General features: G+C 40.9%; 1 protein-coding gene across 1 annotated transcript; it reads left to right on the forward strand.

The window, feature by feature from the left end:
* The first annotated feature begins 21,627 nt into the window (after window positions 1-21,627).
* Window positions 21,628-22,974, forward strand: LOC118492059. Its single transcript, XM_035989819.1, has one exon. It carries the CDS (start codon window positions 21,628-21,630, stop codon window positions 22,972-22,974), a length of 1,347 nt encoding a protein of 448 aa, XP_035845712.1.
* Window positions 22,975-24,805: the final 1,831 nt, after the last annotated feature.

Here is a 24,805-nt window from a genome sequence, read left to right on the forward strand (position 1 = left end):
ATAAGCGACAGTCGATGCGTTGCGAGCGATGGAGACATTCGATTCGATTAGATTTAATGACACCACAATTTTAACTACCATTAACCCTCATGGCCCCCTTTTTTTTCCACGAAAGTCTGCTGATACGGCTAAAACACCAACTTGTCTTAGCCCTATTAGCTTTATCCCGTGAAGCGAGGTCATGAATGCTAATATAACACAGCTAACTCAGATAACACGAATAGCGATAAACGTTGGAAATATCGAAGTGATGAGATAGGTGCGAGAAGCGTTACAGCGAGAAGCGACGAGTGACGTGCGATGCTCGTCAAGCGATTCATAGTGGCGGTAGAGATTGCGAGATACGCACAATATATGATTGCGATTTCGAGTCACATAATAAGCGTTCAAGGTTAAAACACATAATAAGCGTTAGCGCGAGACACCAAATATATGATTTCGATTTAAGATAGATTCCAGCGATAATGCGATTGCGAGCGTGTTGACTTACTAAAAGTCTTGCGAGCACACGCTTTGGTTTGCGATTGGGATTGTTACGCCTTGCGATGTATAGCTTAGTGTGTCGAAAATAATCACAATAGCATAATAGGTCTAAGTTCCAACTCCACAGGGCACTTTCTTCACAAAACATTGGTTAGCACAGCGAAACACCGCCATGTTTCAACCATGCGCCTCTGTCCCGTGAATAGGTGTCACATTTCGTCAGACATGGTCAAGACGCTTATATATAGGAAGTACCAGCGGCGTATCCACCATGCTCAACCATGCCCTGAACGTTAAGGCATCATTGAGACTCGCTACGATCTCCGTGCACTAACCAAAATAATCCTGTGTGCACCCGTGATTAACTTGATTCTTGCACGTTCATCATACCTTATCTCATGAACGCATGATAGGGGTAAAGTATATTATATAGTACATAGTGCTAGCATCTAGATGGTGCGCGAGTATAAGAGAAATAGAATCCGCATGCGACGATAGATGAAACAAGTTCCACACATAAAAGAGATTAACGGCGATAAGTTGTATTATTACAACAACATTAGTATCAAAGTAACGATGTTGTGGAGGACTTCTGCGGGGACTACGGTTGTTGCTGTAATTCCTCAAAGCTGCGGTCCCGTGCGACAGTGTTGCGTGAGATGACCGTACCAGTTGCAATTTGCACAATAGCGACAGTTAGCTTCTAGCGGGTGATGATACGTACACTTGAGACACAGGGGATGGGGTCCATTGTAAGCACGTTTAGTTGAACTAGGACTGCTCGGAGAGGTTCCGGTTGTGACAGTCCAGTTGTTGAAGAGTCTGGGCTCACGGTCTTTCGTTTACGACTGTGCTGAGCTTCCTGAGATGATGCAGTGTCGTCGGCGGATTCGTCTGATGATTTGCTGGAGACATCGTCAGTGGAGCCTTCAGAAGAATCGTTGGTAGATTTGCTGGAAGAATCATCAGAAGAATTGATGATGATTGCTTGATGGGCTTGTTTGACAGGCTTCTTGGAAAAGAATCCGTCCAAGACTCGTTTGTCATTAAATTCTGCGGCCAAACGGTAGGTTTCTTCGATGGTAGCAGGTCTTGCAGCTTCAACAAAATCACCCACACACTCAGGCAAGCCGCAGATGTACTTTGGAATGGCTTTTTCTGAAGTGTTGACTTGGCTTGGGCAGATTATGCTAAGCTGTTTGAACCTTGCGGTGTAGCCAGCATTGTCACCTTCGACTTGCTTGATTTCCCAAAATTCATTTTCTAGCTTCTGGACTTTGTGAGGAGGACAGTACTCTTCCTTCATGAGTTCCTTCAGCTCGTCCCAGGAGAGGGCATAAGCTGCGGTGATCCCACGTTTGTTGCGTTCGGTAGTCCACCAGTCGAGTGCTCGGGATCGAAATACTCTAGTAGCGCACGTAGTGCGGAAACTATCGGGACACCCACTTTGACGAAGGGTAACATCGATAGAATAGAACCACTGGAGTAGTTGGGTCACACCTCCTTCACCTGTGAATTCCATCGGATCACAGGCTTTGAAGTGTTTGTAGAGAAAAGTAGATTGCGGTGCTTCCGTCTTGACGTCTTCCGTGGTTCGAGAGTTGCCGAGAGAGTACACTTGAGGGACAATTTGAGTAATGAGCTTGACCACTTCCTTGGTCACAAGTGAGGCAATCCTCTTATCGGCGCTTCGTCTGGCTCTTCTCCTAGCGGTTCGTCTCGAGGTAGAGTTGTTGGAAGTCATCTAGACAGAGAAAGATTTGGACTGAGATTCGATCATAATGATTTTGAGTTTGCGATGCGATTGAGCGCGATCAAAACTTGTAGCGTGCAATATAAATAGATTTCACATAGGAACCACATAAGAGACAAGAAACTCCCTAGGTTTTCACAATGATTTGGTTGTATTTAGATATAGATAGTTATACTTTACACTTATACACATATATTGATTGTAGAATACGCGAGGACGCGATGCGTGGAAGAGAGAGAGAGATAGAAAGAGAAAGCGAGCAATTTTGACATTAGTTTCGTTGCGAACATTCGGTCTTTGTTTTAGATTGCGATGGCTGTGCGAGCTGTGCGTTTTGTAAAACAGGTAGCGAAAATGGATAAGTCGTAAAACAAACACATATCGCATAACTAAGTTCATCAAAACGTAAAACCGGCGAGTCGTAGGCTTAGTAAAGTAATCGGAGTGCCTCGGGTGTTCAAGCGTCGACTACCCAAGGTAACCCAACTATACCCAACAAGTTCGCGCACGCGCGCATTGTCCTAGAAAGCTTATGCTTCCACTGGGATGCAGCTCATGGCACTCACCCTCTTAGTCACCGCGTGGCTCGAGTCGTTGTCATGGTTGAGTACTTGGTGAGAGCTTTTTTTTAAACCATTTTAGAGAGTGGAACGGTTCATTAAGGTACGGGTTTCACCCCTGACTTAACAGCTTCATTCCCAATTGTGGTTGTGCTCATCGAATGAATCCGGGAGCTCCACTAGAATTTCGAAATGGAGGCTTTCGTCGAGGTATGGATGTCACTCCTAACTCAACAAAAGATTCTCATGCTAGAAAATGCGCTGAGTGAGCAATCCTATCGAGAGTTGTTGGTTTTCACACCTGGTCTCGACTGGATCACTCGGTTGTGATATGCGAGTACTTTTGAAATCATGTGTATTGTGTCAGCCTTAGGAAAGGCTAAGTAGTACTTCGGCCTTAGGAAAGGCTTCTCCGTGTGAAGCTGTAGTATGCGAGGTTCACACAAAGTTGGTAGTTTTTAGCAATTTCGTTCGAGAGTATCAGGTAGGCCCAATATAAACCCTATTAGGTTCATACGAGTCGGCCTGTAGGTACTTAGACTATAGACTAGGTCAATTTCTAAGACGTTGACCCGGACTAGGTTGAGTCTTGCCTAGTTCCCTATAGTTCTGGCTCTGATACCAATCTGTCACACCCCAACCGATGGCGGAATCATCGGGGCGCGGCACTAGGCGAATCAGATTGCTCAAGAGAATCCATAACAACTATCTTGCGATAATATTTATTACATTCATTATCCCATACTAACAAATAATACAATCACATAAGTCATCACAGATTTCTTGTCCTCTCGAACAATACAAATCCGACAACCTAGATTTTTAGGTGAGTTTCTAGACTTCCTAGCTTGATTTGATGTATACTGCAACTAAACCTGCAACATACGTTAAAATAATGTCAATACTAAAGTATTGGCGAGTATACAGGTTTGATATGTAGTAGCATAATAGATTAAAAAGTGTTGCGAATTTCCACATGTATAAACGTAATCCACGACATATATACTCACAAAACTGATACTACCAGCTAAGTCCTCGATGCTCGATTCTTCGATGGCATAACTTGACCCCGTCGGGCGCAACAGTACTATACTAGTCGTGGTGGGACGTCACGAGTATAAGTCCTAGCACATATGTAACTAGCATCGCGTATATCTATGCATAACAGTTATTCGCAAGTGATAAATTAATTGATTGAATAATTCGTTCGATAAGTTCGATTTGTTAAGAACGTATGTTACACCCAAAATGCGATAAAAGGGGGTTCAAGTATACTCACAGTGCGTATTTGGTTTGGATTGGCGGGATAATGTCTGAGAATGCCCTGATTACAGACTGATCACATGAGTATTTGATAGTGCGTTAAATAATAACGGATTGCACAAGAATGAATGATAAACTGATCGAATGCTGGCCCATTCGGATGGGCTGTCCGGTCAGATGGGCTGTTCGATTTGATGGGCTGTCCGATCGGATGGGTTGTCCGATCAGCTAGCCTGTCCGATCGGTCAGCCTGTCCGATCGGCGAGCCTGTCCGATCGGTTGGGCTGTCCGATCGGTTGGGCTGTCCGACCGGCTGGGCTGCCCGATCGGCTGGCCGTCCAGCTGTATCCGACGGTATTTTGAAGGTTTTTCGGTGGTTTTGGTCGAGACGCTGCTGTGACGTGCTAAACAACTAAAATTCCGTCAAGTCCGACCGTTCTACCGGCCGGGAATCACCCTGTTCCATCAGAACTGGCCGTTCTTGGCGATTTTTCCATGTTTAACCTGAAATTGGTCGTCTCGTCGTTAGGAATCAGATCTTTGACCAACACGACACTAGAAATGAGTAGAAGGTCGGTATAAGCTCCGATTCCACCGTTTTTGAGTGCTTTGAGAGTAAAAGAGTTGGAAGAAAGTTGGAAAACCATTCTTCAATCCTTTTATTCATGATTATGTGTAGATCTGTTGTGACAATGTTATTTATTCTTGTGGAAATCCTTCGGATCTGAGTTGTTCTTGGTGGAATGAGGCCAACACTTGAAGTTCATAAGAACTTCATGATGACATCACCCTAGATCACCTCAAATCCGTGGATTTCACGGTTAAAAGTTGAGATTCGAAAGATAGAAAGGTGGAGGAGTGCGTGTAGATCAAAGAAGTACAAGATTTGTGTTGAAAACTTATAAGAATCGCGAGAAATCGTGAGATGAAGGGTCAAGAGCGTCCTGGTCGGCTGAGAGCTTCTCATCAAGGGAAATGGTGAGTGAGGGGAGGTATTTATAAGCAAGAGAGGAAGGAAAGGAGGGGAAACTGGTCCGGATCGGATGGCCCGTCCGATCGGGTGGCCCGTCCGGTCGGCTGGCCCATCCGATCGGCTGGCCCATCCGTTCGGACGGCTTGTCCGTTCGGAGGGGTTTCGACCTACGAGTTTGTGCGTTGCGATAGTTCTGGTCTCACGCTTCCATATACTTATTTATTATTTATTTATTTATTATAATTAATCACAAAAGGGTCGTATATACGTATTCATTTTATATATTTAATTACCCAAAGTCCGCGATACGGTAACTGAGTTTCGTTTCGAGTATTTGATTTCCTTTCAACGCTTCACGGTCATCGAGGAGGGTAGAGTAGGTCCTCTCCCAATGCCATCGTGAATGTTAGATAAACTTTATGTAATAAGTTGCACTGCGACACATCACGGCTATCAGGGAGGGTAGAATTGGTCCTCACTTGACAACTTCGTGGTTGTCAGCAAGTGTAACATGATGTGATAGTGATAGAATATGCGAAAATATCGTGATATAGCGATGTAACTGATGTGGGTACATTATGATCTGAATCTCTGGTGCTAGGCGTAACGAGTATATGTAACACCCATGCTATTTTTAAGCGGTTTTCGTTTAAAATACGAAAATGAACCCGTAATTATAATTACATACACCTTGAAAATACTGATTAATTAAAAACTTTTACAAATTAAATGTGTACGACATAATGTAGTTAAGTTCGTCATTTAAAAGTAACAACGAAACGGTGTGCGGAAGCTTGCATCTTGATTGTGTTCGGTTCCTCTATGAGCTTGATCGTCGTTCGGTATCCATGGACATACCTACATTTCATGAACCATGAAATAAATTAGTCATTCGCAGTTTATAAGTGATTAAATCAAGTCCGGATATTAAAACGAACAAGAAAACCAATTTTTGCAGCTTTTTGGGTCTCTCGCGCCCCGCGAGAGACTCCTAGATCTTCTACGCGGGCCGCCAGAAGTCCCCGCGTGTCGCGACGGATTTCAAGTCTTCCTTCGCGTGGCGCGAGGGAGTGCATTTTCCAGCAGGTTCAGAGCTGGTTCCTGCATTTTTCAGCAATACTAGTTTTTTACGGAAACGACCATAACTTCTTCGTTATTGATCCGTTTTACGTGATTCTTTTTCCTACGCGTCCGTAATTTATTTCTCCATCTTATGGAGTTAAAATCCGACATCTGGATTAACATAATTTCAGACTTTTAAGTCTTCGGCTTACTACCCTTTTTACCAAGTTTTGACCCATTCAATCTTTTATCAAACAAACATGTCTATTTACTCTTTAAACTAATGAAATTCCTAGATTCCACAACTCCTACCATATTAATCTCAAATCACGGGTTTCTTACTTAATAGAAACCCGTTTACGCTCAAATTTTTATTTTGACCCGTTAAGGGTATTTAAGCACCTTCTAGCTAAAAAAAATCGCTTTCGATTGTTCCTAACCTTACTTTACCACATTTCTTATCATATAATTTTCCATCACAACTGTAATTATGGTGGGTTTACTACAGTAATTTATATAAACCGAGTTTACCTCTCAACTCATCGTTCTACGGTAAGACTCAAATAGAGCCATTTAACTAATGTATTACATCTTTCAACTTCTATACTCGTCCTAAGTACTTATCAAATCATAAAGACTCGTTTCCAAATAACCTTTAAGGGTTGTTTGTTCAATTTAGCCTACAAGGGCATTTTTGTCAATTTTAGTCCCTCTTTTACGACGAATGACTCTTAGATGCTTGTTTGACCCAAAATCCGATCTTTTAACTATAATTCTGATTAGAAACCATTATTTTTCTAAAATACCACAATTATAACTTAAATCATTCGGTTTGCCTTTAAGATAACCGAATATCCAATTTTTGACTTTGTTTAACTCTTAGAGAGCCTCAAGTTCTAAGTGATGAGTTAAACCATTTTACATACCTGACTCGGATCAATATTGACCCGTTTCGATACCTTGCTTTAATAGCCGCTAAGGAATAGCGAGGTATACATCCATTTGATATTCATTCCTATAATCATATAACTCAACAAATCATTAGTCGATATTGTCAAAAGGTGATAATTTCACCTTTTGACCCATTTATCTATTTGTGATCTTCGTCATTTCAACTAAATACCAATTTCATCTATAATGCTAATTTAAAGTCTACTAGCGAAAATACGTAATCAAGCATAACGTAACGAAACCGTAGTTACGTACCTTTAAAGCACACCTTTTCCGCGTGTATCTCCTCCGGCGTGTCCGCTTGACGTTCTGGATTCCTTGTCTAAAGAGTCCAATTCTTAATAAGTTTAGAACTCTTTCGTAAGCTTTAACGCATTATTTCTTAACATTTCCAAATATGTGTTTTACCCAGCTTTCAACATTTTAACCCTCATTTAGGCGTTTTATCGAACACCTAGCGGGTCAGATTTCTACATGATCTAAACCAAGTTCATGACTTGAGTTTATCACTCTAATTAACTTCAATTAGACAATATACACATATTTTTAACATCAATAATTTAAGGATTATCTCATAATTTCAGTTTACACTAGAACAAGAGTTTTAACCCTAGTGTTTATCAAGTTCTACTAACATATTAGTCACCCACTATGGTGATTTTGATCCATACCATCATCATGCAAGAATTTGACAAGAATTCATCTAGGGTTTGCCCCTAAACCTTATATCACTACCAATTTCATGTTTGCTACACATAATTAAGCTCAACTAGGGGTGTGCACGGTTCGGTTCGGTTCGGTTTTTGGGTAAAATCAAAACCGAAACCGAAATGTCGATTTTCGGGTTTTAAAAACCGTTCGGTTTCGGTTTTTTTCGGTTTCGGTTTTTCGGTTTTTACGTCGGTTCGGTTCGGTTTTTCGGTTATTTTGGTTTTTGAAACAAAATTTTGTAAGATTCAACAATAACAAACATCCTCATATTAATATGGCTACTGTGTTTTTATTCCAATACAACTCCCACAATCTCTAGCCCCAAGTGAGTCATAATCCAGCAGCCCAATACTTTTAGCATATTTCTAATCGGCCCATTCAATAAAGCAGCAACCCATTATGATCTAGTTACACATGTTGCCAGAATTTCATTAGCATTTGACATATTAATAACTAATAAAACCAATTAATGTTAACCATCCCTTTTTTTCATGTTGAATGCAATTTACGCTGACATTACAACTAATTCTTTTAATGTCTCATTTAAGTTTGTGAGTTAATTTCACCTCAATTAATTCTAAGTATTAAAACCAATCGGCATACATGAAATATTTTAGAATATTCTTATATAATATTTATCAATTCAGTTATAATGTTTATATTATAAAAACTTAACATTCAAGAACAAAATTAACATTTTCTACTAGCATTGGGTTAAATACTTAAACAATTTAAACTTAAACCTAAAAATATATGGATTGTAACTTATCGGTTCGGTTCGGTTTTTTCGGTTATTGAAAAAGTTTATCAGAAAACCGAACCGAAATTTTCGGTTATTAAAAATCCGAAAACCGAACCGTCGGTTTTTGTTTTGGTTCGGTTTTTTCGATTCGGTTATTCGGTTACCGTTCGGTTATTTCGGTTTTCTTGCTCACCCCTAAGCTCAACACTCAATTTCAATCACATGCAAGAACTTAGGTTGAATCGAAATACCCTAATTCGACATACCTTATGATCCTCTTGACGAGGTGATCACGATTCCATGTTTAGATTTTGATTTCAACTTGGATTGAGCCTTCAGTTTGTGGGTTTAGTGAATTTTAGGGTTTTGAGGATGAGGGAGGTCGCCCTCTCCTGTTCTTGATCGACCAGACATCCAAATGCGGGTGTTTGGTTTTGTTTTTAATTAAAACTAATAATATAGTTTGGTTAATCATATAGTTTGGTTACTTTAACCATATTTGTTCTATTATGTCAAGACACCAACTAACTAGGTTAATATTCCTAGTTACTTGGTGGGTCCCGGGAGTTATAACCCGTTTTTATTTTAAGTCCCGTTAACTCGGGCTCTTATAGACTCAATTTCCTTAAAACTTTGATTCGTTTGTATTTAATATTAGGATTTCTTATTTAAATCCAAATATTTACCGGGTTATTTTTACTACTAACGGCACTTTACCCGTCCTTTAGTATCAACGGAGTTTGATTACCAAACTCGTTTTCGGGGTGTTACAGTATATCGAGTAGTAACAACGCACGAAAGTGCGGGTTGTTACAATCGGAACAAGAAGTAGATCCTCGCCAGGAAAACCATCAGCTAGCGGTATAAAGTCGCCCAAGTCAGGTAAAGCAAATGGCTGAAAATCATCATCATCGCTACTCTCAGTGTTTGAAGTGAAAACCTCAGGGTCCGGGACAATCTCATCGTCCGATACTATGGCCATAGGGTCTACGGTATCTGACAACTCACTCTTCGATGAAGACATGGTGTCTGTAACAAACAATCACAACATATGCACATATATCAATAATCATCAAATAAGCATGTAAGTAGAGACAAAGTAAACACGTATCCATCCTAGTCTTCCCAGACTATCCCACCCAGCCTCTCAGACTGAACTACCTAGCCTCTCAGACTAAAACCTTCCTAGTTTCTCAAACTGAACTACCCAGTCTCTGAGACTAAACTTCCCCAGTCTCTTAGACTGAACCTTCCCTAGTCTCTTAGACTAAACTTCCCCAGTCTCTTAGACTGAATTATGAATATAAGCTTTGAAATGTGTTTTGTGCCCTTTGTTTGTAAAAATGTTTGTTTCCCTGGATCTGGACGTTTTGTGTATGCAATGTAAACATGTTTGAAAACATTTTCGTGAGAGACCTAATGATCGTAGTCTAGACTCGAGAAAGAATCCTAGCTCGCTACGATCGAAGCTCTGATACCAAGCTGTTACACCCTGACTTTTGCGGAAGCGTGATTATTGGTGTGACTTTCTTAGTACCATTGCATTCAATCATAACAACGCTATATGATAAAAACCATAAGATGTTCATCCATTAATTAAGTTTGAAAATACCACAACATACTTGTCTGAAACATAGACACCAAATGTTAAGTTACAACCACAACATGTTTAAATGAGTTCATGAAGACTCAACAAAAGATCTTAAATAAAAACCGGGTTTAGAAACATGTATCCCGTCCAGGAACAGGATACACCTCTTAAACCCTGTGACCCCGGATGACATCTTTTATTTATTACGCAGCTTGAAAACATGCAACACCTGCCAGATCCACTTAGTTCACTTAGTTCCCTGAAATACATGTAACTTGAAAACATCAACAAAAGTTGAGCGAGTTCATGTGTTTATATAAGTATGCATAAACCTTTGTAACAGTGTATGAATGTATGTTCGTAAATCTCGGTATGAAAGCAAACAATGAAAAGATCATCAATGGTTTGCAAGGCCACTGATATGTGTGACGGTGTAGGAAGACTCAAACCTAGCAAATTTGTACCGGGCTTCCGGCTGGAAGACATAGTCACCCTATGGGCCACCCTGGTCCTCATGGGTGTGGGCTCGCTACACCCAAATAAATCTATCACTTATGCCCCTCGGTCCTTATACGAGGATTAATAGTCTCAAGTATCCGCCTACCCATTCACATGATCTATGGTTCTTTCCTAGGCTAACCATACCAATTGTATTTGTATGTAATCCTTTTGTAACATGTATTTCACCCCCGAAGTAAATAAACAAAACAGTTTAAAGAAAAGGGGGACATGAACTCACAGTTTTGCGTCTTCTGATCTCGCAACTCAAATCTCCTCAGCAAACACGACTCCCTACAATGTACTAGGGTCCATTAGACGAATGGGCCGTGCCTTGCCTTAGTATTTACGTTTTTGAGTTACGTTTCTGATATCATTCCAATATAATTATTGTCAAAATAATTAATATTTCAACTTAAATTATACTTATAATTTTTGGAATAATTGTTAACCAATATTTTTGTAATAATACCTCTCAAGTATTTATACTTATATTTCCTTCCCAAGGATGGGGGTATCTCATACATGTATATTCGCATTCTTGTATTTGTAGTTTCAAAATAATATATTTCCATGTCTAACTTAGAATATATATATATATATATATATATATATATATATATATATATATAAACGTATTTTGTCCAAAAATAATGTATTTCAAGAAAATACATATTTTTCTCAAAATCATATATCTTCTAAATATGCTAAGAAAATATATTTTTACTTCAAAAAATAATATATTTTCTCCTTGTCGAAAATATGATATAACTTGGTAATATTTACAAAAATCATATTTTCATTTCTTTCGTATCCAAAATAATATTTACCAAAAATATATTTATAGCGGTAATTTCCGGAATATTTTGTAAGTTACGTTCTATTGTTTGGTTTCACATTATTAAGCGTGTAACTTATATATTTATTCCTTATGAATTTTTGGTATTACTTTGGATGGTAAATTTTGTTAAGTTATATTACTTTAAATCCTAAAATAATATAACTAATACACAAAGGATACAAGTAATCACACACGATGTGTTTCTGTTGTAAATATATATTCTAAATACATATTTATCCATCTTTATTTATAAAAACCAACCTCCAATACTTTTATTTTTGTAACAAATTCTATGGCAAAGTTTATATTGAAAATCATAGTTAAAACACACTTGTAAATATTTGTTTAGAAAATATTTTGCTAAGTGTTTGTATTTTTAGAAAATTTTGCCATAGTTTCCCCTAAAAATGGAGGTGTCCATGCTATCAAAGCATATCATTTTCTTTTCAAAATCATCACAAACAATCAACAATCAATGTACACTTACCAAGTGCTAAAACAATGCTATTTTCATAACAATCATGAACTTGAACTTTCATAAAAACTTGTAGTAACTTGGTAGTGTGTTTAGTAGGTTTAGTTACCCTTTAAAGTGTGTTTACTTCTTTAAAAATCTCATTCTTAAAGGATTTAGGTGTTTACAACTTACTAGATGATTTTTCCAAAAATCATTCTCTTGAATTTTTCTTGTAAACAATGTATCATTGTACTTGTTTCACCACTAAAAACATGGTTAGTTTCTTTAAAAACAATGTTCATGTAAATCTTTGTGATTTAGCTTGGTTTCTTTGGAAAACTATTTTAGAAATTATCCACTCACAAGACTTGTATCATCATCACATGAAAACAACTTTTATTATTCAAGTTCATGTAAACATAAGGCATGATGATCTTGGTCTTTCACAAGATCATCACATTAACTTACTAGGTCATGTATTTAATCACAATCTAGTAGGTTCCATATGATGTCTAACATCACTAACACTAATAATCAATCAACAAGAATCAAATAAACACAAATCAACAAGTATTCATATGTTTATAAGCTTATGTTAGAGATTCATGAATATGTCTTTTAGTGTTCATCAAGATTAACAATGTATATCATCTTTTAACCAACAATATATGAAGTATCAAAGGGTTATGAGGGCCTTACTACTAGCACAAGGCTAGGGAAGAACACTTGATGTTGTAGATGACAAATGTGGAGGATAAAAGCTAATGGGAGAGGTCCTTCAAGATCCACAAGCTCCACACTTCGTTAGACACCTTCTTACACCTTTGGATGATCTTGGATTGAATGAACAAGACTTGACAATGGTGGTGGTGTTGTTGTTGATTCTCGGCCGAGAATGGGAGAGGAGAGGGAGGAAATGAGGTGTGTGTTTGTGTGTGTGAGAGATATGAGAATGATCATCTTCTTATAACATGTTTAAGCTTTACCCAATGGTTAATATGTCCTCAATAGTACAAGATATATCTCTAAACAAATCCTCATAAGATCAAGGAAGATTTAGTGTGATCAAGAAAGATTATGGTGGGGTCACTTGTGACCGTCCACCTAGGGGGGAGGGTCTTAGTTGGGTTTAAATGGTAGGTTAAGTGATTTAGTTAGAAGTTAAGTGTATTAGTTAGTGTTTAGGTGTATGATGTGCTATATAGTGTGCTAGGGTGTTTGGGGATCATAACTAGCTCAGAAACACTAAAACAATGCTTCTAGTATAATTTTGGTTTTTCGGGTAATGTCCGGTTGTTTGGTTCGATACCGGTTCGTTAAAGTGTCAAACTATTCTGTTTAGTGATCTTTATGTATCCTTTTGTGACACTTTTAATTCTCGACACTTAGGAAAGCATTCAGGACCATTTAGTCATATTTTTGCATGTTACTAGCTTGTTAATTTGCTGATTTTTGCTGAAATATGCTGAATTCAGCACTTTAAGTGGGTTTTAGGCACTTTCCGGCACTTAAACTATCACCTAGTGAAGCAGTCTTGTGATCCTCACTTTCCTACACATTGTACTAGTGTAGTACCTTGTCTCTGGCCCATACGGGGTCTCAAAACACTGTCTGTCTATGTACTGAACATCGTCAGCATTTTCTGAGTTATCCGCTAACTGTGCTAACCGTGCTTTGTGCATCGTTTATGTCACTAAAGTTTGTATGTAAAAATGATGTGACAGTATGAAATGTGATGCACATGTAAGTATAATTCAAAAATCAGAAAGCAATCAATTGTAATTCAGCACAGTCATTAAGCACTAATCATGGTTAATTAATCGTACGGATACCTGGATTTTTGACGGTTGTCACATTGGATGGGAGGTGAGGTTTTACCGATTGTTCCGGTGTCGTGCCTTCGGGCTGGTGGAGGTCGGGTTTCCGCGCATATGGGAGAGCCAAGGGGCTGGCGGCGGTCGAGTAGTTGACCTTGACCACTGCGCCCAGTGTCACAGTGGTTGGCACACGGTTCCTTGACGTTCAAAAAAAACAATTGAAAAATCATTCGATACTTCTTTTAATACTTCGTTGATAATTAATGAATAATTAAATAGTCTTGTTTAATGTTTAGTGTAGACATCTCAACACTTGTGTCTTAGCGGTAGGCAACTTAGCTTTTTCAATAGAGACTCAAGTTTAATTCCCACTTGTGTTATATGAGGTCCGGTGGATATAGGCAATAAAGAATTTGAACTAGGCCTTGTGCGAGGTTGTCAGTTCGATTCCCAAGCCCACCCGGGTTTTCATCCCACCGTGTGTTACGCCAAAGAGTTCTGCTCTTCTGGTGGCACAATGACTATCAAGTGACAGCCGGTGATATAATTTCCAAGTGGAACACCAAAAAAGCCAAACTTTGAAAATAACATGAGCCTGATTAAGAAAACATAGCCTGGCTGGAATGAGACAATACAGGGCTCTCTCATTTAAATAAGGGGAAATAGCAAGATTAGCCAATAATTGGTCAAAGTTTCGAAACTAGCCAACGGAAGTGTCTCGTTGAGCCTTTACCATATTGCTGAAACGTCTTGACGATGGACCAATCACTGGCTGCCACGTGTCTGACAACGCTAAAACGTCTCAGAAGTCTTAGCTGAGACGTCTTCATATGGCTTGAGACGTTTCCTCATGGCTTCATAGGGCTTGAGACCTTTCCACATGTGGCTTGAGACGTTTTCTCATGGCTTCATATGGCTTTACATGGCTTGAGATCTTTCCACATGGCTTGAGCCCTTTCCACATGGCTTGAGCTCTAAAATGACATTTAACTCTTTATAAAGTAACCCTAAATTCCCTTAAATATATATAAAATTAAATAAAATAGTTGGTTGTTAGGATTTTTTTATATTTTTTAAAGTTTTTTTTTACTTTTCTTAAGTTTTAAAGTCTTTTAGAGTTCTTATACACACATACATACACACCATGTTGTAATATATATGAGAATTTCAAAAGAATAATTTTTCATAATCTTAAAAATTTTAGTGATTAAAACTTTTATAATATAATACGATTACTTAAAACATATTTTCAAATTTTTAAACTAATCTTCCTCACGATTTTTAAACTCTTATATCTATTTCCTGTTTACGTTTTTTTTTCCTTAAAAATTACACCATAAAAAGCCATACTAAGAGGGCACCCCTGTTATATACGTGCATGTGTGTGAAATCATATTCCGTATAACAAAACGTAAGGATCAACAAAATTTAATATTTGTTTTCTTAATATCTAAAATAATAGGTGGCATTTGTTATTTTATTGACTTCTCATTTAAATGGTATAACTAACATAATTGAGCCGATAAGATTGTTTTTTCTATCTCTTTGCAACACACAAGCCTTGTTTTTTCTGAGACGTTACAGGGTATGGCTTTTTATGGTGTAATTTTTAAGAAAAAAAGAAACGTAAACGTAGGAAATAGATATAAGAGTTTAAAAAATGTGAGGAATATTAGTTTAAAAATTGAAAATATGTTTTAAATAATCATATTATGTTACAAAAGTTTTAATTACTAAAACTTTTAAGATTGTGAAAAATTATTCTTTTAAAATTCTCATATGTATTACAACATGGTGTGTATAAGAACTCTAAAAGACTTTAAAACTTAAGAAAAGTAAAAAACTTTAAAAAATATGAAAAATCCAAACAACCAACTATTTTATTTAATTTTATATATATTTAACGTAATTTAAGGTTAATTTATAAAGAGTTAAATGTCATTTTAGGGTTCAAGCCATGTGGAAAGAGTTCAAGCCATGTGGAAAGGTCTCAAGCCATATTGAGTCATATAAAGACATGAGGAAACGTCTCAAGTCACATGTGGAAAGGTCTCAAGCCATATGAAGCCATGAGGAAACTTCTCAAGCCATGTGAAGACGTCTCAGCTAAGACTTCTGAGACGTTTCAACGTTGTCGGACGTGGCAGCCAATGATTGGTCAATCGTCAAGACGTTTCAACAATATGGTAAAGGTTCAACGAGATGTTTTCTGTTGGCTAGTGAAGAGGTATGGTCCCAATTCCCTGCCTACATGGCAGGGACCACACCACTTTTGAGCATACAAGGCGTCCATATCAGCGAAGCAATCCAGAAGCTTCTAGAAACTTCTGGAAGACTCGCAGTTGGCGCCAAAGATGCTCTATCCGACATAAAGGACAACACGTGTCACCACTTGCAGAATGCCACATAGGCCTGCGACAAATCAGGGAGCAGAGCTGACAACGCCAGTACGAGGTATCCAACGTGGGCAAATGTAAGAACGCCACGTGTACCACTACACCTGCCGTGACAGAGCAGACCAAGAGGATATTCCCCTTGGTCGGACAGCTGGCAAGCGCCCACAGCTGGCACAGTTGCTCCTTCCTTCTTCACCCTCCGGCTATAAATAGGACCCTTCATTATTCAGGTTCAGGATCTTTACTCTCCATACTCACTCTATACACACTGTTTATTTCTCTCAGAACAGTACTTATTCTCACGCCGGAGCCTGGTTAAGAGGGAAATCCCCTTTCTCCCCCTCTTAACGAGACTGACGGTGTTTACTGTTTTGCAGATCTCAAGCCATCGATACGAGCAAGAAAAGAGGTTGAACCCCATAGACGAGATAACCCCATCGATAAACCTTGTGTTAATCGGTGTTTCATCATTGGCGCCATCCGCTTTTTGCAAAACCAACCTCATCTCTTTTCTCTATTGAAAAACACTCGTCAAAATGGCCGAACAAAATCCCTCACACCCAGTCGACGGAGAAGTTTCTTCCTTCGAACTCGTTTCGGACACAGCACACGTCCAAAGGGGTCAAAGGAACGAAACCATTCAAGAGGGACAACTGAACAACGATTTTCCTCCTATCTTTGGGAGTGTATCCAGGGTTGTTAGCCAAACCACAACTGGACCCACTTTCCAAACCCCACCATCAAGGATCATCACTCAAACCACGAACGGAGCCGCATTCCAAACTCCGACCGGGGTGTTGCAACAGACACCACCACCAATGCTGACACCAAGCCATGGAGCTGGCCCCTCAGCTCCATCGGAACAAGCACAACTCAATTACTCCGCGCTTTTAGGGCTACCCGAAGGAAAAACTCTCGCTTCCTGGTATGCCGAACAGATGGCGTCCATAAACCTCGTTTATACGCAACTCAGCGCACAGCAAGCCCTACTCCAGGCACAAGTTAACCAATCAGCATTTGTAACTCCACCACCAAGGTCTCTGAGTACACATACAACTCAGCAGACTAACACGTGGAACCTATGTCCGGAGAGAGGACCAGTTCAGAATGTGAGAAGACCAAGCGCGCACGACACGCGCGATACCTATGGTGAAACAGAAAGCAACTTTGTGCAAAACCCCAATGTGCAAAGAAAACCGATCCAGGCTCGTTTAGGCGCGTGCAGTATGAACACAGAATGGGATGAAGAAGAAGACGACCCAACATACAAAGGGGAAACCTCAGTGTTTAGCAGACTTCATCCAGAGCATGAAGCATACAAGCCCGCAAAGCGTGCAGGGTACAACCCAAAGGCAGAGCATGACTATACCTTAAGCTATCGTCCAGACGACATGGCCGAAGATTCGAAATTCATCAGGGAGATTGCCATAGCTACCATAGACAAAACCAAGCTGCCGCACAACGTTGGCAAATACAATGGACTGACAGATCCAGACGATCACCTCCAGGTCTTCAAAGGCGCAGGAGCAATAGGTGGGTGGAACCTACCAACTTGGTGCCACCTGTTCGCACAAACGTTCGTGGGCGCGGCGCGCGTCTGGTTCGACAGCTTACCAGCAGGAAAAATTAAATCATGGGTTGACTTCAAAGAGAAGTTCCTGGCACACTTCTCTCAACAGCGGAGGCACGCCAGAGACCCAGCAGATTGCCTAAACATATGGCGTCGAGACCACGAAAGCGTAGAAGATTTTATCACAAGATATAACAAAGAATGCTTGGAGATTGAGACGTGGGAGAAAAAATGATGCGCGCGCACTTCATGAGGGCAGTCAAGTGTGATGATCTGATCAAGCGCGTGAAAGGCAGAGACGGAGGACCCAAAGATTGGGAAACTTTCATTGAAGCCGCCAAGACAATAGCACAGACAGACAAACAGTTGACCGGTGATGATCACCGTCAACGCGCACATAACTCTAATGACCGACATGGCAGAAAAAGCAGAGACCAGTCATGGAGGTCTTCTAGTCATAGAGAAAGAAGCCCACCGAGAGAAGACGCGCGACACACGATCAACCAGATAGCACACAGAAAAGAAGTAAAGAGAGAAAACAGAGAGAAACAGTGGACGCCATTAACCAAGACCCCCTCGGAAGTCTTGGCCACTGAAAACCACCAATTCAAACCACCCCTACAGATGGCGCAACAAAAGGGGTCAAGATCCCAATCTCTACTGTGAATTCCATAAGGATACGGGTCACCTCACCGACGACTGTTTCAGCCTGAAGCAAGAAATTGAAAGAGCCCTAAGGGATGGAAAGCTCACTCACCTGGTCAAAGGTGGAAAGCGCGACTACCGCCAAATCCAAAGAAGAGACGAAGGGCCGGATAACAAAAAACTAAGGAAGTTGGAGACCCACATGGTGCAAGGAGGTCCACGAAGACCAAAGAAAAATTACAACAAGCGTACACAAGATGATTCGTGGCGAGAGAAGCAAGTCATCTTCCCAGTTGTTAGAGGAGGCCCAAGGGAAAAACGACCAATAGTCATCCCAGGAGTGATTGGTCATTACCAGACAGACTACATCTTCATCGATCCGGGGAGCACCGCGGACATCATATACGAACAATGCTTCAATCAATTTGACCAGGAGGACAAGGCGCGCTTGGAGCCAGTAGACTATCCACTAACTGGTTTCTGCAACGAGGCCGTCTTTCCCCTGGGACAGATATCATTCCCGGTGTTGCTCTCAGACGGACGAAATTCAAGAACAGAAGAAGTCACTTTCATGGTGCTGCCTGCACACTTACGGCACGACATCCTCCTAGGAAGAGAATCACAGGGAGACTTCAGCATGATTTGCTCTGCACCACACTCGGCCATCGGATTCCCAACGGAAACAGGCATCGCACTGATATACGCAAGCAAGGAAGTCTTAGCAACAGATGAAATGAGGCCTACAAAAGCAAGTAAACCAGCGCCACGCGCAGAGGCAGAAAAATGGGTGTTGAACAGCGCTCACCCAGAACAAACAGTTACCCTGGGACCAGCGATGTCCGATCTAACGCGCGCAGTGCTCAAGAAGTTGTTACATGAGAATATGGACGTGTCCGCCTGGACACCAGCTGACATGGTTGGTGTTCCACGGCACATTGCAGAGCACCGTCTGAACGTCTCAGAAGACGCAAAACCAGTGGTGCACGCCAAACACCACCTGGGTGATATAAAGCATGACGCCATGAAAGAGCAAGTACTAGAACTACTAAATGCAGGCATCATCAGAGAAGTCAGATACCAAACTTGGGTAGCAAGCCCAGTGATGGTAAAGAAACCAAACGGCAGCTGGAGAATGTGCGTCGACTACAAAGACTTAAACAAGGCATGCCCGCGCGACTGCTACGCCTTACCAGACATAGACGAGAAAATCAATTCTTTGGCAACATTCAGGTGGAAATGCTTTCTTGATTGCTACAAGGGGTATCACCAAGTTCAAATGGCCGTCCAAGATGAAGATAAGACGGCATTCCGCACGCCAACAGGGCTGTATTGTGATGTGGGGTAAAATACACATATTTGTCCCATGTAAATTGTATAATTTTATATAGATTTTATTTAGTTTTAGTGTTATATTATATTATTTCGTGTTTTGCAAGGTCCTGGTGCAAATGTAGCAAAAACGAATAATATGGAAATAACCAGCCGGTTGGGCAGAGTAGAACGCCAGTGACCGAATAAAAATTGCAGCCATTTTTCGTGATTGGGTCGAGCCCACTAATCTCTATATTATTATTACTATTATTTAAGGCCATATATGTAAAAGAAATAAACAAATGTTATGTTTTTCATACGTATGCACAAAGGAACAACTTCAGCCAATCATATTTAAGAAACTTGGACAAATAGGTAACTTGATGGGTGATTTTTTATGGACGGCAGCTTGGCAGGCCCATTAAGGGATACATCAATTCAATTGGCCGCAAGTTAGAGGGATTCCATATATTAATAAAGGAGGGCAACCATATGAGAAAAAAGGAGGATAGACGAAAATATACGGCTGAACATCGGAGGGGACGGCAGCAACGATCAGACGCACGAAGATACATTCTTAGATATTTTTTTTGAAGGCGATTTACATATGATCAAGGCTAAAGAATCATTAGATTGAAGGTCAAGAAGCTTGGAGAGCAAGGGATTAACGGGTTTCGCTACTTAATTTCCTTAGTTTTCTATTTTTCTTGTTTGATATCTATGAATTCTTGTTTGAAACTTCGTTTGATTGTTTTTAAGACCATGTTTCTCGGCTAGATCTTTATTAACTACCTAGGTTATGACAATAGTTTAATAAAGTTTGGATTTTTATTCGGTTCTTGGCGTGGTTGTGGATTTTTCTTGCATTGTAAAAACTATGGGAATTTAACTTGGTGCGTATGCGTGCTTGTGACTATTTTATTATTGATTATTGCTTCGTATAATCCTTGGTGACGGTCTTTATCACATAATAGGGTTGTGCTAGGGTTCTTGATTTAGGTGAGTGTCTATATCACGTAATAGATCATTAATCCTTTAGGGTGAAAATCTAGTAAGTAACCTTAGAAGTAATATTCAGTAATTTAATAAAATCAAGTGTGCTGCTAAACTTGTCGCTGAGAGGCTCGAGGTTATTAATAGGTCTCGGTTTGGTTATAAGTCCTTAACATTCCATTGTCTATTAAACCAAGATTAAAACCCGTAGTTGCTTTAGACGTTCGCGCGGCAAGGTAGAACGTCTTACATAGGCACTTTCAAGAAACTAGAGGACTGAAAGGAAAATCTAGAAAGCCGGTGAGCGTAACAGCCTAGGTAGTGCCACAAGAATCGCCTTGAGAGTGTTTGAGGGGCTTAGTGGTGTCTTAATAGGTTTAGTATCTAAAGATCCTGGTTCCACACCACAAAATTATCGAATAGAAATCCATTCTGAGTTTAGCTTGCGTCTAGCCTAGGTAGTTTTCATCACCACTGGTTAAAGCCTTCGTTCGAGTTCGTGTTAGTTATTTAGCTAATCTAGTTTAGTCGTTATTTGAATTATTTAGGATTTTTAGAAACCCCCCAATCAATAAACAATTATTTAAAGTCCGTGTCAGTCTAGGTCTAGATAGAGTCATTAACGTAATTTAGTAGAGTCTCTTGGGTTCGATACTCGGACTTCCTTAGGCTATACTGCATCGATCGGTACACTTGCCGGTCATGTGGTTTAGGGTTTAGAGAGTCTTAGTTTTATAAATTTAAAGCTTAGAGAGTCTAGAATTAGGGTAATTTTAGTTGTTTTTAATTAACCCATTTTCAGCACATCAAGTTTTTGGCGCCGTTGCCGGGGACTCTTGGCGATTGCGTTGATTACTTTGTTTGGACTTGATTGACATTATACGTGCTACGTGCTATTTGTTTGAGTCGTAGGAGTCTAGATTTATTTGTTTCTTTTTGTTTTAGTTTGTCGAGTCAGTTGTTAGTCTTCTTCTTGTTCATCTCCACCTAGTCCACCACCCGTAGCTCACATGGCCCGTAGGACAGTCTACGATCAGGCGACCACTGGCTTTGCCGGTGGGAATTCCCCCATCACCCTTCCAGACATCCCGAACGATCGGTCTTGGCGGATTCCTTCCTACATCATGACGGCTATCACCAATTCATGCCAGTTTCATGGACGTGACGACGAGGATGCACCCGCTCACATCAACCGCATCACTCGTCTTTGCAGCACCTTCTCCATTGAGGGGGTGAACCTCGATGCTCGATTTCTTCAGATCTTTCCATTCTCACTCGCTGGACGCGCATCCGTCTGGTTCGATTCTCAGCCCGCAGGCACTTTCACTACTTGGGCAGGTCTCCGTGATGCTTTCTTAGCCAAGTACTTTCCACCAGCCAAGGTATCTCGCCTTCGTGATCAGATCCACTCCTTCCGCATGGAGCCTGATGAGCCGTACCACTTGGCGTGGGAGCGTTTTCAGACGCTTCTTTCCCGTTGTTCACAGCATGGTTTGTCTGATTGGGCGTTAGTTGAAAAATTCTACAATGGTCTTACTCCTGAGATTAGAGCTCGTTTCGATACTTCAGCAGGGGGGCAACTTATGGGCAAGAAGACAGTAGCTGAGTGTAACGATTTGTTTCAAAGTTTTGCCCATTCTGACATGGATTACAGCACTACCAGCAGGACTTCCATTCCTGTTCGTACCTCCTCGACCGGTCGAGGGGTAAACCAAGTTAGCTTGGATCCATCGGTAGCTGCTGCTATGATCGAGAGAGTCAGAGAGGAGTTGAGGCAAGAGATGAGGCGAGAGCTGAGTGAGATTAAGAAGATAGTTGATAGGTGTGAGGTCTGTAGGGGAGGTCACGACACGCTCGATTGTCCCACTCTTACTCTAGAGCAGGTTGAGTTCATAGCTGGTCAGTCTAGGGGTCAATTTAGTAATAATAATAATCTTTTTAACTCCAGCTGGCAGGGTAGTGGTAGTAGTAGTGGATGTCGCCCTTCTGGCGATCCCCCTGGTTTTCCATCGAGTCAGTATCAAAGTAGGGGGACTGATTTATATCAGAGTGGTCAGTATAGTGGTTTGAGTAGGCAGTTTGCTAGTGGGGGACCGACTCAGGAGAGTCAAGGCAGTGGAAATGCTCCTGAGGTTAGTACGAACAGGTTGGAGGAGATGTTCGCCCAGATGATGACGCAGACTCAGGCGTTCATGAAAAATCAGGAGCAGACGAATAGAAACCACGAACTTCAGCTTAAAAATCAAGAGTCTACTCTTTTAGATCTTCAGAGGTTAGTAGGGGATATAGCTAGGCAGTTGAGAGAGTCCCCCTCTAGTCAGTTTTCAGGTACACTCACCCGGTTAACCATTCTGTGAAAGCCATCACTACTCGTAGTGGGATGAGTCTAGGAGAGGTCGCGAGAGAAAGTGTTGAGTTAGAGAGTGACGCTGAGGTAGATGAGGAAATAGAGATGGAGGCCCCAGGTAAGGTGCAACATAGGCTAGACCCAGCACGTACCGCACATACCGAGGAGCCTCAGGTTGAGAAGAAAGTAGAGAAGCAGCCGGTTAGGGCTAGGCCACCGCCAGTGATTGACTATTCCCGTCTTCCGTTTCCCGCCCGTGCTAAGCAGCAGCAATATGCTAGGGAATACGAGAAGTTTCTTATGATGTTCACCCAGCTAAAGGTGAATCTTCCGTTCATAGAGGCCCTGAGATCCATGCCCAAATACGCCAAGTTCCTTAAGGATTTTCTCAAGCGTAAGGATAAGATAGGTGAGTGTTCTAGTACTCCATTGAATGGAGGTTGTTCTGCAGTGATCTTGACTAAACTTCCTGAGAAACTCACTGATCCGGGCATATTCACGATCCCTTGTTTGTTTGGTGGTGATGTTCAAAACCACGCGTTGGCAGACCTTGGTGCTAGTATTAATTTGATGCCATATTCATTTTACGAAAAACTAGGCCTTGGTGATTTGAAGCCAACTCGAATGACCCTCTCGTTAGCGGATAAGTCAGTTAAGTATCCTCGTGGGATAGTGGAGAATTTATTAGTGAAGGTGGACAGGGTTGTCTTTCCAGCGGATTTTGTAGTGCTAGATATGGAGGCTGATGAAAAAGTGCCGTTGATTTTAGGGCGCCCGTTCTTGAACACCGCTAAAGCGCTTATAGATGTCTTCTTAGGCACAATTACACTTAGAGCGGGCGACGAGTCGGTAGTTTTCAAGGTGAATACTATGAGAGGGTCGAGTGATCGAGTCGAAGCGATCGCATTGTTGAAGGAGAGTGGGAAGGTTGAGAGTGCCGAGAAAGAGGTGGTGACTGAGCCGAGTGTGGAGAAGGTGTTAAAACCCAAGTGTGGGGATCCACCTGATAGGAGAGTTGAAGAGTTGGAAGAGAGGTTGATGAGGTTAGAATCTAGGATAGAGACACTGAGCAGGGCTCAGTGTGGGGATAGATTTCGATATGAAACATCTAGATTCAAACCGCCCGATGACGAGTTGAGAGATTGTGAGAGATATGGGGGAGTTTGGAGAAATGCGGGAAATGATAGGTTTGATAGTGCTGCAGCCCGTAGTAGTTGGTATGGAGGTGAGCTGCGCTTATATGATCCTCCATGAGTGCGTAGACAGTTGTGCACCATTTGTAGAGTTTGTATATTGAGTCTTTTATTTTGTATCATGAGTCTAAGTTAGTAGTTTTTGAGTCGTTTGTGTCGAGTCGGTATTGCTTTGGTGTTTGCTTGTTTTTGTTGATGCAGGTTCGAATATGTACCACCCGTACTCAATCTCCATTCGGGTGATTTTGGAGCTGCTTACCAGAGATCAGGCATTTATTGAGCATACCAGTTAGAGTCAAGCCGATCGCGAACGAAATGCTATACGATCGAGCTGGATTGGATGAGAGATTTGGGGCTTATGCGTCATATTACCAGCTAAGTCCTTTCCAATTTGCCCTTGGTCTTTTATTTCTTATTTATTTTTAGTTTTTTGAGTCGGTTTCCATTCTACATTGAGGGCAATGTAAAGTTTAAGTGTGGGGATGGGAACTAGTGTTCAGTGTGTCTAGTTAGTAGTGTCTTGAGTCATAAAAAAATTCAAAAAACGGCATTCCGCACGCCAACAGGGTCGTCCAAGTTCAAAGGGCCGTCCAAGATGAAGATAAGACGGCATTCCGCACGCCAACAGGGCTGTATTGCTACACCAAG

The sequence above is a fragment of the Helianthus annuus genome, chromosome 5 (genome assembly GCF_002127325.2).
Source record: "Helianthus annuus cultivar XRQ/B chromosome 5, HanXRQr2.0-SUNRISE, whole genome shotgun sequence".
NCBI classification, from domain to species: Eukaryota; Viridiplantae; Streptophyta; class Magnoliopsida; order Asterales; family Asteraceae; genus Helianthus; species Helianthus annuus.

Bases quoted from the DNA above. Each gene is read 5' to 3' on its own strand.
- LOC118492059 (XM_035989819.1), top strand. From the start codon at position 21,628: ATGGCCCGTAGGACAGTCTACGATCAGGCGACCACTGGCTTTGCCGGT.